Genomic DNA, 13,892 nt, shown 5'->3' with positions numbered 1-13,892 from the left:
ATGTTGAATTGTTGATTTTTTCAAGTAATTTAGGATTTTTATTATATTGATTGGTATTTTTTTTTGTTATGTTGAATTGTACCCGATAAGCTATTGGGTTTGAACCCGATAAGCTATTTGCATCCGATTATTATCCCGCCCTGACAAAAATCCTGTGTCCGCCCCTGACCCTACTGGATACGAATTCCTTGTACGGTGCTATTGCAGGGGCCAGTATTATTTGTGCTATGAGATTCGTGCAGAACATATTTGAACTGTTTAGATTTTCTATAAAGACACTCAAAAGTTTGAGAGGAGAACGGAGTAGGGGATCTCAGCGCGAATTCACATCCTCTGAGGTATCTCATATTTTGCGTGACCTTTTGAAAAATCTCAACCGTTCAAAGACGTTCTACACGAATCTCAGAGCTCATACAAAACTGGGCCCCTGCGCTACCCCGAATAGGCACTGGACACGTCGGTCACGCAAAATATGGGATATCTCAGGGAATACGCACTCTCTGAACACAACCTTTCTAGCTAAGATCCCCCCAAAGTAGCTCCAATTTTGAGATTAGATAAAAACCGTCCGATCAGAATCCGGACATCTGTTCCGAGGTGGAAGGCAGATCGGACGCTCAGAATACAAACTCAAAATTTGAGCTACTTTAGGGTATCCGAATTCTCGAGGCGAGCTCAAAGCCCTTCTTCCCCTACTCGCAAAACCCTGAAATTGTGCGAGATTTTGCAAAATCATTAGAAATCCATCCCCGACTTTTTGTACTCAAAGCCATGAGCGGAGGCGGCGGCAGTAGCTGGAGGAGCCTCTTGCTTCGGATCGGCGACAAGTGCGCCGAGTACGGCGGCAGCTCCGACTATAGAGATCACATCGTTAGTGAATTTAGACATCTCACCCTATTTTCTTTTATTAAGTAATAGAGAAATCCTCTTTTTCGTATTTTTTTATGGTTTCTCGCTGTGAATCACAGGATACATGCTATAGCGCGCTCGGGAGAGATTTTGAGAGCTCGAAGGATGCAATTTTCGAGGTAAAGCAATTGTTTTGTCCAATTCTCTGTTCCAGTCTGTCTATACCATTGCTATTTTGTTCAATTAAAGCTCATATCTGTCTCTCTTTGCTCTTATCTCTATGAAACTCAGTTCCCTTTTGTCTGCTTTAGACAAAGAATTGGCAAGTTATTCCTTTGTTAACTTAATTTTCAGTTTTACTTACCCATTAATTGTTATTCATGTAGCTTATACTCCAGTGCGCTGAGCAGTTGCCACACAAAGCTCCGTTTTATGCCGTCTTGGTAAGGGAGTTATTCAATTCTTATACAAAAAACACCTACCATTACTGGAAATTTTGAAATATGAAGTACACAACACTTCAAAAATTGAAACAATTCTGAAAAAAAAAATGTGAAAAGAAGGCACTTATAAAAAAAAATATATATATATATATTACCACTTACAGTTTTGAAAGTGCAATATTGCAACTGTATAACAGTTTCTAGTCCTTTACCCTTGTTATGTCTTTAGTGAAAATTACGGTCCATTCTATAGCTGGTTTTGTTAAAAATATTGTTTCTTTCAGGTTGGCCTGATAAATTTGGAAAATGAAGATTTTGCAAAGCGAGTAGTAGATGCTACACATTCTGCACTACAGGTGTTTAGCATTATGGATTTTTTTTTTTTTACAATATATGTGACCTTCAGGTGCTTAATGAGAGGAGAAAATGTTGACAGCGTATTCAGTAAAGTAATTTTCATTTCATCTGTTTTTCCAGGATGCCTTGCAAGCAGGAAATTGTGACAGGATAAGGATATCACTGCGGTTTCTTACTGCTTTGGTGAGTAGTTCAATTTTTGAACATTATGTAACAGAATTAGTACACAATGATATCTTGCCATTTCCTAACTAGACTTTGGAAGGTTTATTTTCCACTTTCAGAAATCATAGGAATTGTTCATTATCCCTTTTTTTATTTTTTTGACAACTCCTGATAAATAGAACTAGTTAACAGACTGCTTATCTGGAGCATAATGAATACACCCTTCGATATATCTCATGTGACCATTCTTGACCATATAAAATTTGTCTGTGTCCCTTCAAAACGCCATAAAAATATGTATATAGAATATGGATAAAGAGTTAGGAAATTCGTTGGTGCTTCTACAGATGTGGATGATATTGCAGATACCGCTACTAAACAAACCTTTAACCTACTTTTACTCTGCTTCATGGACAACCCCTTATTCCTCATGGTTAATCTCTATATAAGTTGAATAGGATAAATTCAATTATGCTATTCATAAGGAACTTAAGATGGGATATCTGATTTTTATCTTGTTTAGAGGGGCATACGAGGTACTTCTGAAGGTGTATTATGTTTTTTCATAGAGATGCACCTGAAACTCTTTCCATTGGTTTACCATCATTTACTCTTTTTCTTCTTATCAGTTTGATATTTTGTAGAGGTGCACCTGAATGTCTTCTTATTGTGATCACTCATTTCTCTTGGATACTAATACTAATGTCTAAAAAAGACTAACAAATGGAACGGTGTACTCCAGTATTTTAATTAAATATTAGGAAATTTGATATCTTTCGGCACTTTCTAACCCTGTAGAAATTGTGTTTTGTCCTATTATGAGAAATGCTTGTTTCCTAGTCTTGATGAATTATTATTCACTTCAACGCTGATATTTTACTACACAGAATTTGTGTCTGAGAAATGCTCTTTTCTTATTTTTTTTGTTTTTGTTTTTTTGAAACTAGATGTCTAGTAAAGTTATTGCTCCAAGCTCAATTATTGAGGCATTTGAAACACTATTGTCGTCTGCTGCTACGACAATTGATGAAGAGACGGGAAACCCTTCATATCAACCTTGTGCTGATTTTTATGTTTATTGCATTTTGGCTAGCCTTCCCTGGGGCGGTACTGAGCTTGTTGAGGTAATGTCAAAGTTGTGTAGCTTTTGGGGAAAAAAAAATATGTACTGCTTCATCACCTTATAATAACAAAATTCTTATGTTTATCCAAGAAAGAGGTAGCAAATTCGATATGTAAGCATAATTTTTTGACAGATATACATATTTTCTGAATTTGGTTTATTGTTAGTTCGCCATAACTTGATGGTTAATCCTCATTTGAGATGTAAGCTATCCTAATTTAGAGTAAGTCAATCAAACAAAAATTAAAAATAAGCTCTCCATTTTATGGCCCTACTGATATTAACTTCAGATGGCACATGCCTGTTACCAGTCCACACTGAAATTATGCTGAAGCTCTGGTAAGCACACTAGAAAGAATAAGTGAGGGTATTTTCTTTTTTATCATATTTTGAAGTTCTACTAAAATGTGAACTTTCTCTTTTGAATTTCAGCAAGTGCCAGATGAGTTGGAAAGAGTAATGGTTATGTTACAGTCATATCTGAGCATCAGGGCCCGTTGTAATGACAATTCTTTTTCTGTGTTTGAGACTGATGAGGGAACGTCACCTGCAGAGAAGGTTTCACTTTTCTTTAAAATTTAAAATTTAATTTTCTTCGCGAGGAGCATTTTCCTGTTCCTTCCTTTTATTTTATTTTATTTTATGCTGTTACCTTTTAGGTTGGGGTTGCTATTTTGCATATCTACCTTGAACTTGTAAATATGCTTAAAAATCTTATGTTAAGCCAGAAAACCAAAAGTTGGAACAGTAAAAATCTTAGCAAAGATTATTGATACTATTGGTGATTCTACCTCTTTTGTATCAGTTCTGCAAATTTCTTGATTTTTGGTATTTTGTTAATTTAAGTCATACATGTTCATTTCTAAAAGAACTCACCTATCTCTTAGGATTTTGTCGAAGACTTATGGGAGCGTATACAGCTTCTTTCCCAAAATGGATGGAAAGCTGTTAGTGGTATGTACTTTTATGAATGATGATTTTATCCCCTCCACCTACCTTTTGGTAAATATATTGCAAATTATACCTCATTTATTGTACCTGCAAGCAATATCAAACATTTTTGATTTTTCACAAACTTTAAAATGTGCTGTACATGCATTGGAATATATAAATGTCGGATATTTGCCCGAGTTTAAAATTACTTCCCTTTTCTTTTAGCTGTTATTTTTGTAGCTAAAAAAATCTCCCTTTCTCTCTCTATATCTCTGTCCTGCTCTTTCTATTTTGTGTACATATACATCGTACAAAGTTATATCATATGTGATATAGTGTATTATAGTACCTTTAAACTGAATGTACATCTTGAGCTAGTATATCTTTTTTTAACGCGCGTGCGAGCGTGCACACACTTTTCTTGATGATTATCTGGTCTTGGTGTTGCATTCAATACCGAGACTTAGCAGGCTGCTTTTTGGTTTTATTTTATTTAAAATTGTTGTTTCTTATTTAGTGCCACAACCTCATCTACCATTCGAAGCACAACTAGTAGCAGGACAATCACACTCTCTCTCTCCAATCAACTGTCCTTTACAACTTCTTTCATCTCCATCAAATCCTAAGAATTCAAGAGGGCAGGAGAGGCATGAGGCTATGTTGAAGTTTCCTCAGAGGCTGTGCCGTCTCAGCATTTTTCCTTCCAATAAAAATGAGGTAAAACTGTTTTTATCCTCATATTTTGTTGATTCATGGTCCTATTTCGTAGAGGAAATAGCACCAGAGTCAGGAACTTGGGATCATTACTTTGGTTATATGGTTGAAATTATGAGATATTTCATTTGGTGTGGCAAAAGTAGGCAGAGAAGAAAGGAACCAAATCTAACAATGATTGGATTTTGCATCAACTAAGAGTTAATTATGCCATCTTTTGAGTCCTTAATTACTCTTATTCTAGTATGGTAGGGATTAGGGCCAGTTGCTCTCATATTTCATTGACTGCACTTTATTGAGTAACATACTTGCATTTTAGAATTTGGGTTTGTAATGGAGTCAATATAGCCAACAAACAAGTAATACATGCATTTCATGATTTGGTTTATGAATGGCATGAATTCTATCCAGTATGAATGGTTCCGGTGTGTGCCGCTTATGTCAAAAAACAAAAAAAAATCATATCCAGCAGACAGTCAGCTTAGCTTGTTTTTCTTAGTACTGGTCAGTTTTTACCGATGCCAAGCATTATATTCGTTTGGAACTAGTACATCTCTATACTGACTTGCTAAGCCCGACTGTATCAGATCTTGTACTTGAACAAATTGTATTCTACGTGTATTGCTAGATATCATTTTTCCTGTTATTATCTTAATGTCTGAACCTTTTGCAGATCATGAGGCCTATAGACCGCTTTGTAGTTGAGGAGTATCTATTGGATGTGCTGCTTTTCTTCAATGGCTGGTATGCAAAATCCTGAATCCCTTGTTTGTTACTGTTTTACTGAAAAAGTACTACTTTTCAGACCTCTTGGCAAACAGTTTTGAATAAATGTGAGTATTCTTCTTTTAAACAGTGTTATGGACCAGGGGCGAAACTAGGAAATTTAGAGGGGGGGGGGGGGCTGAAATGTAAAATGCAAAAATCTTTAATATGTGATAGGTGGGAATTGAACCCAATTCTCTATAACCACAATGTAGAATTCTAACCGCTAGGCTACGAGCACACATTTGATATAGCATAAGGGGGGGCTGAACTATAAAAACTTGAAGAAAAAAATATTCCATTATATTTCATTATATATAATTAAAAAATTTAGAACCATAGGGGTGGCTAAGCACCCTTTGGGTTGCATTAAGATCTGCCCCTGTTATGAACCGTGTACATGGAAATTTCTCTTTTTTCTCCTTTTGCCATTCTGCTAATTTTTCATTTCTGTTAACTAAAAGAAGTTTTATTTTTAAACTTGTTCTTGGAAAGATAGTCGCAAAGAATGTGCCTTCTACCTAGCTGGTCTACCAGTACCATTTCGGTACGAGTACATCATGGCCGAGACAATATTTTCTCAGGTGGGTATTTTCCAGGTTATCTTGTGCCGAAATTTTTGACTTGCATTTAAAAAAAATAAAAATACAGAGTTGACATACTTTAAAAAATTTCATTTTTACCCGGTACGTAGGTATTTATCTGCACACCCCCAAGGGGCGTCACGCAGTCATTATCTGTGCGCCCTTTGTTGGTGTGCAGATATTATCCACGTACCCATCTTTGATTATTTTTTTTCTTTCAAGAGAGTTTACTCCTTTTGTCTTTGTCAAGAGTGAGATGAACTCTTCAGTGGCATGATACGAGGGCATCTGAGAACACATACTAAGGAAAATAGTTCAAAAAGAGTGTGGGTTCCACTAATCTCTTTATAAAAACACATACCAAGAAAAGGAGTGTGGGTCCTATTAATTAAAATCAGTACTTCCAACAAAGAAAAAGTTATAGCTTTTGAACCAAAAAAAAAAAAAAAAAATCAGGGGTACACAGATAATGACTGCCTGGCACCCCTTGGGGATATGCTCAGATTGTACCTGTGTACCGGGTAAAAATGAAATTTTTAAAAATAGTATGTCAACTTTGTATATTTTTAAATGGTAACTAAAAAAATTTGGTATATTGTGTCTTTTATCTTTTTTACAATTTGGCTTTTCTAACTGTTGTATGGACTGAATTCATATGCTACTGGATTCTCTCGTCTGTTCGAATTCTCCCAACAAAAAAAAAATGAGTATGTGATGTACTTAATCTGACTAAATGTCTTTTGTGCAGCTTTTGTTGTTACCTCAACCACCTTTTAAGCCAATGTACTATACACTGGTCATTCTTGACCTTTGCAAGGTAGATTTTTCTAACTATTGCATTTGAAGAGAACTTGTGTTTATACCAAAAATAGAAGTTTTTGTCATAAACAAGCATTCAGAATTGACCTTCTGTGGGTCTAAAATTTATCCTTTTCTTATTGTTAGGAAGTTTTTGTACATAGATTAGACTAGATAAAATATAGGATAAGCATGCGTTCACCTCAGTATTCATGTTTGGCATTTTTATGGTCTAACTTGTTATATTTTGCTTTTGATCTAGAAAAAGGCCAAACAATTGTGTGACTTCGTATGTTTTCCTTCATGAAGATATTTTGGGTCCAATGTGTTTGGTGGTGAACTGACAACCAAGCATTCCTTTCAATAAACAAAGGCTATTGCAATGCAAGTGCATAATGACAGTGGAAGGAAAATTTTGTAATTTGGGATGCTAAAAAGAAATGTAACTGTTGATTTTGTTTGGTTGTACTTGACTTCATTTCAGGCATTACCAGGTGCTTTTCCAGCTGTTGTAGTAGGAGCTGTGCGTGCTCTCTTTGACAAAATTACAAATATGGATATGGAGTGCCGCAGTCGCCTTATCCTTTGGTTTTCCCACCATCTGTAAGTTTTTTAAATTATCTAGGAGAAGTGTATTTTAGGATTATAAATTTATGAAGTTGTTTGAAACTAGATAAGGATCAAACTTTTTTTTCTGTGTAGGTCAAATTGTCAGTACATCTGGCCATGGCAAGACTGGGCTTATGTAAGGGACCTCCCCAGGTGGGCACCGCAACGAGTCTTTGTTCAAGAGGTGTTAGAACGGGAGACTCGTTTGTCGTACTGGGATAAAATCAAACAGGTTTGCAATGCCCTTTTTCTTTGGTTGATCCACCTCCTCTTTATTCGAACAAGTTGGTTAAGAATCTCCTGCTCCTCAATTTAAAAATATTTGTATTGAATCATTTTTTCTAACAAGTGCTGGAACTAATTGGTAGATGTTGTTTGTGGCTGAAATAATAGGGGAGATTAGTCAGAAAAAATGATAAAATGTGAAAATAAAAAATCAATCTTTACCGATTCAGGTCAGGCTACCACCAAAATTCAATTAATCTATCTTTGCCCCCATGTGAACAGAGCATAGAGGACGCACCGGCACTGGAGGAATTGCTACCCCCGAAAGGTGGACCTGACTTCAAATATACTACCACTGACAAAAACCTAGAACTCACAAATGGCCACAGATTATCAAGGGAACTAAATGGCCTTGTCAGGACCCGGAAAACCCAACGAGAGATCTCTTCATGGGTTGAAGAGTACATAACCAAAGAGCATGGCCCCAAATTTGCATTAGAAGTGGTTGCACAGACCCTACTGGATATTGGATCGAAAAGCTTCACACATTTGATAACCGTCCTAGAGCGGTATGGTCAGGTGATGATTATTCTCTGTTATTTAGTTCTGCAAGGTGAAATTGGACTTTATTTACTATAATTTGGACTTGGTTTCTCATAGTTTAGGGTTTTGTTTTGTGGTTCAGTATTTTTCTACAGTGGGTACAGTATATTGAAGACCTAACATTATTTGGTCTGATATAGTAAGATCTCAGTGCTAGTTATATTTGTCAGTTGAACCAGATTTTAGCCATTGTAAAGTCTGTTGAAAGTATTTGCCTTACATGTATTCTACCCTTACCCATCAAGCTTAACGGGTAACAAATGAATAACAGATAATTACCGGATAAATTGATAACTTATATATTATAACCCAAAATTATAGCAAACAAATAATTACATTACTACACATCATTTACATGATATCATAAAAAATTAATATTGATCCCATTATTTTTATAAGAACACAAATTATTAAATAAAAACTATCCTAAATGTTTTTATTAATCAATCTCGTCATAACAATAATATATTATAAAGTTAAATATACGAATAAAATATTAACATACGTGATTTTTAATTTATCAATAATCCTATAGGATAATGGGTACATAATAGCTCTTACTCCTACCCTTATCTGATAAGCTGGCGAAATTTTTTCTTACCTGTACCCTTGATAAGCTAACAGAAAAGTTTTTTACCATACCTCCTTTACCGAATATGATGTGGGTAGGGTATACACGGGTAAAAGGGTTTTATTGACACCCCTAATTGAAAGAGGTCTCTCATGTACAAGTGTATTGAAGAAATGTGATGTACGTCTTTTGAAGCCTCAAAATATCACATATACAGTGTATTGAAGAAATGTAATGTTTACGCCCACAAAAATTGTGTTTATGCCCTCAAAATATCAAGGAAAGGTTTAATGTTTATGCCAGAAAAAAATGTACATTGTGCCATCTATACACTCGGTATACTGTTCAAAAAGTTGCATGGGGCAAGCCATGCCTGATGTTTCTTTCTAGATAAATTATGGACTACAGATGGGGTAGTTTCTACCTCTTTTAAAGAAATTAGAGGGGGATAGTTTTTGGAGCACGTGCAAATTTAAGTGTATGAAAAAATTGACAATTGGAAAATGGTCTAATGTTTTTCATTGCGTCCCTAGGTCATTGGGAAGGTGTGTTCCAATGAGGATTTGGAAGTTGAGCTGATGAATGAAGTGGTGTCGTACTGGAAGAACAGTACACAGATGACAGCTGTGGCCATTGATAGAATGATGGGGTACAGGCTTGTCTCAAACTGGGCAATTGTTAAGTGGGTCTTTTCTTCGGTCAACGTTGACCTGTTTCATGTCTCTGACCGGCCTTGGGAGGTACAGTGCTTATTTCATTTTCTTTTTTCTTGTGTTTTTTTTTTGCTCGGTATTCCTTTTATTTTATTTCGTTATGTTTAGAGATGGTGCTGATCCTATGATGGAAAGAGGGCAAGTTATGTTCAGAATTTTTTATCTATAAAAATTAATATAGGATGTTAGAATGAGTGGGTGGGATTTTAGAACCCATGGACGGATTTGGAATAAAATTTGGGGGCCAATCTTTGGAGCCAAAAGATATTCAGATCCAAAGAGGTAATCAGACAAGACGTGACTTGGCCACCGAGGATCCAAATAATCAACTCCAAACCCCTCATTTCCCACCACACACCGTGTCTTTAGTGCGTATCCTCCGAGATATCTCATATTTTGCTTGACTGACGTGTTGGGTGCCTATTTGGGGATAGCGCAGGGGGCCAGTATTATTTGAGCTTTGAGATTCGTGTGGAACATATTTGAACGGTTGAGATTTTCCAAAAAGCCACGTAAAATATGAGATATCTCAGAGGATGCGAATTTCTCTCTCCCTTATTTTCCAGATCCATTAGGACTGTTTTCCGTGTGGTCTGTTGTGTTGCTGTGGCCACCCGTTGGATCTGAAAAAATTTTGCATCTAAAAACCTCACATGCTCATTCTAATATCCAATATTATTTTATAAATAAAATATTCGGTATTATGTTTTGGGGTGACTTTATGATGGATTAGACCTTGCAATTTTGACAACTGTCATAAAGCTTTTTTTTTTTTTGATGTGAGGTAGATACTCAGAAATGCAGTGAACAAGACATGCAACCGGATAGCTGACCTAAGGAAGGAGATCGCAACCCTTGAAAAGGCTGTTCATGCGGCCGAAGAGTTGTCCTTGAGAGCAGAGAAGGATTACGAAGAGGCCAAGTTAATTTGTGATGCTACAGATGGGAAGGAACCGGGCCAATCACCTGCGAGGGTGAAACGGCTTGAGTTATTAGTCGAGAAGGCTAGAAAAGATGAGGCAACAGCACGCGAGTCTCTGGAGACAAAGAAGGTGTCTCTTTCTGGAGCTAGAGATGAAAGCAAGGTGATTGGCCCTGAAATTTTCTGTGTTTCTTCTGAGTGAAAGATTTTGGATGAAAGTGAAATTTCTTTCAAATGATTTGTTGTTCAAATCAGTTTAACTCTAGAATGAAATGGGTATTAGTTTCTACTGACCTCTATTAGGTCAGGTACCTTCATGTATCAGTTGCCGAACTGATCTGATTGGAAAATGTGTTGGTTTTAAAGAAGAACAATTTTCTCCCTTCCTAATTAGACATTCATACATTATTATTATTATTATTTTTTTTTGGCATTTTTCAGTCTTTGTTCACACTGCTTTTTAAGAGCTTTGCTGATGTGCTGAATGAAAGGCTGCCAGCTGTTTCACCTGATGAAGAGATGCCAAACCTGCGTAGCAGGAATGCCAAATTAAATGCAAATGAGATTCGTGTGGAGGTCGACCTTGAGGTGCCAGCTTCAATGGATGTTGACCAGGAAAATGAAAATGGAGAGTCCAACGACAGGCAAATTTTCTTTTTCAGATCATCTGGTTTTTATTGGTGGCAATTTGCAATTAGTGTAGGTCGGGATGTAAATAAGTCACGCTGTGACTAGATACATCACGGCACAACATGGAACGTGTGCTGGTCATGTGCCGTGACCATTCGTGTGACATGACCATCCTTCGGAAAATTAGCATGGCTTGTGAACTGACCTGGTCACGCGAGTCCCACGTGACCGGGACCATTAGAGCTTTGATCTAATGGTAAATTTTGAATAAATTGAAAATAAAAATTAGTTAAACGTGCCAAATGCGAGCAGTCACGTTTGGACATGACACGTGACCTAAATCACGGTGTGGTTAGTCACGGCACGGCACGTATTTACATCTCTACTGTAGGCCTGCAACCCTTCAAAACAACTCCAGCCTAATCTCGGGGTTGTGTGGTGGTGTGGGGGGGGGGGGGGGGGGGGGGTGCTTTTGGTTGGCAATTTTTGTTTTCAATTTTACTCTGCACTTGATTATTTTTCTTATAACTATAAACATAATGCATGGACAGTGAAACAAACGGAGAAGAGAAAAGGCAAGGCTACAACATAGGAGAGCAGGAGCAGTGGTGCCTTGTCACACTAGGATATCTAAAGGCCTTCTCACGCCAATACGCAACCGAGGTATATATTTGTTAGTTGCTCAAACAGTACTGATTCGTAATTACTTCGGTACCGACTCCAGTTTATGTTTTTTGTTTTTTTACAACATTCTAAATGGATTTCAGTTCTTACATGTTTGAATTTTTTTTTTGCGCATCTTTCAGATATGGCCCCACATTGAAACACTTGATTCAGAGATTTTTACTGAGGATGTCCACCCGCTAACAAAGAAAGCCGCCTTCTCGGGTTTATCTAGACCTAGTAATGAATGGTGATGAGTCACAAATCCTGTGAGTTTTGAACTTTTGTTGTAGTAATTTTTTTAATCCGGAGAAAAGTTTATGGTAGACATGCAAATTATGTTGCCGTAGTTAATTTTAGTTGCGTTTTAGAAAGTTATTTAACATATTTTCAATATGTAACTGATTTAGAAAATATTGTTTTGTGCAATTTCATGGCAGAATCAGAAAACTTCCCTGTGCTTTAACCTTCATTTTTTATTTTTCTTTTCTTCAAATCTCTTAGTTGATCCTGGGGTGATTAGCGCTGCATCATTAATTTTATATCGTCTGCAATTTTTTTAATATTTTGCTTGGAGGACAAGTAGTTGTGTTAATGGCACCCTATTATTCGTTTACCCGACCCATACCGTATTCGATAAGATAGGTATGGATAATTTTTTTTTTTTTTTTTGTAAACTTTTTGTTCGGGTATGGGGTAATTTTTTGTTTTGTTATCTAAATGGAAAAGGGTACTCGTAAAATCTATTTCGTATCCGATCGAGAATCAGATAATTATAAAAAAAATATTATATATTATCGAGCAATTAATATCCGTTCTCCAACTACCGTTTGTCTTTTTGGGAAAATGCATTTTATTAGTTTTTTTGAATTTGGACAACTAATCATCCTATGTAGTTGTGTTATACTTTATTAATTATTAAAAAATAATTTAATTGGAATTGATTTTTATATTAAGAATGTAATTATATGTGTAAAATGAATATGTTTAAATGTTTGATTTAATAAATAATAAAAATAATTATTATATTAGTATTTCTTGTTATTTATTTGCTACTGTTTCGTTGTCTGATAATCATAATGAATAGGGGTAGAATATGAATAAAATAATTTATAACGGATAAGAATAATATGCAACGATTACAGTATAAAAATACTTCCATCTGACTTTACTGTAAGCTACAGTGCAAGTGTTATTATTATTTTACTTTGCCAATTGCCACTGAAAAGTAAATTAAAAGCATTTATTGGAGACGGTACGTAAGCATCCTTTCTTTCAAAAAAGTAAATAATAATCCTGGACTCATATCATAAAATACTAAAATAGACAAGTTATATGCAATGCGAATCTCTTTTCAATATTTTGTAAGTAGCAGTTTACTGTTATATTTATGAGGTTAAATTAAAAAATAGTTGAACTGTTTTGATGATTTTCTTTTTTTGTGCTTTTGATGTCTATCGGAGTTGAATATATTTTTACTTTCTAATACAAACATCTACGTATCTGTTAGTGCCTTTGTTTGAACTAATCTGACTCTATGGCACATGGCACATGGATGCTTGCTATTATGAGATCTATTTGTTTTGGGTTTTTAGGTCTGGTTGTACTTGAATTTTGCCTCGGGGTCAGTGATGTTTTTGTGACTGCAACTGTGATATTGCTCCTTGATATCAATCTTGAAGGCCCTGTTCGGCGCACTACTGTGCTCGTGGGAAAAAAAAAATTCATTCAGACTGAAATTTTTTTTTCCCACGAGCACAGTAAAAATCAGTTCAAAACCCACATCCATTCCCCAGCCCATGAGAACACCGAACAGGGCCGAAGTGTATCTCATTGGAATGTTGCAGATGTTGCTGAGTTCTATTTAGGCACTGGGTTTTCTCATGGGTATTTTTTTATTTTATTTTATTTTATTTAAGATCTGTCACTCTACTTCTTGTATGGTTCTTTTATATAATGGAAGGGCATTCGTGCCTATTTTTCAAAAAAAAAAAAAAAAAAATCTACGTAACCGCAGTCTAAGTCAAGTCTCCTGAAATTTGATTCGAGGTTTTATGACGTGAGTAGGTGTGGTAACGAGCTGGCATGTCACGAGTAGGTGTTGAAATTTGATTCAGCTTGAAATCGTCACGAGTTGGCTTGTTCGAGTCATGAGCGAGCTAATTTTAAGGGTCTGAGCTAAAATCTTAATTTGAAATCATGACGAGTTGGACCGAGCTAGTGAG

General features: G+C 36.0%; 1 protein-coding gene across 1 annotated transcript; it reads left to right on the top strand.

The window, feature by feature from the left end:
- Positions 1 to 655: 655 nt before the first annotated feature.
- Positions 656 to 12,114, top strand: ABH1 (ARM repeat superfamily protein). Its single transcript, XM_078304205.1, has 20 exons — positions 656 to 870; positions 969 to 1,028; positions 1,236 to 1,292; positions 1,577 to 1,648; positions 1,770 to 1,832; positions 2,762 to 2,938; positions 3,370 to 3,495; positions 3,825 to 3,891; positions 4,388 to 4,587; positions 5,258 to 5,328; positions 5,849 to 5,933; positions 6,682 to 6,750; positions 7,216 to 7,334; positions 7,434 to 7,572; positions 7,848 to 8,144; positions 9,273 to 9,479; positions 10,241 to 10,537; positions 10,816 to 11,018; positions 11,556 to 11,667; positions 11,811 to 12,114. Exons 1-20 carry the CDS (start codon positions 772 to 774, stop codon positions 11,919 to 11,921), a joined length of 2,631 nt encoding a protein of 876 aa, XP_078160331.1. The 5' UTR covers positions 656 to 771; the 3' UTR covers positions 11,922 to 12,114.
- Positions 12,115 to 13,892: the final 1,778 nt, after the last annotated feature.

Source organism: Carex rostrata, chromosome 6, assembly GCF_964058835.1.
Source record: "Carex rostrata chromosome 6, lpCarRost1.2, whole genome shotgun sequence".
Lineage (NCBI taxonomy): Eukaryota > Viridiplantae > Streptophyta > Magnoliopsida > Poales > Cyperaceae > Carex > Carex rostrata.
The sequence above is the reverse complement of the archived record's forward strand: the minus strand, read 5'-3'. Positions and strand labels throughout refer to the sequence as shown.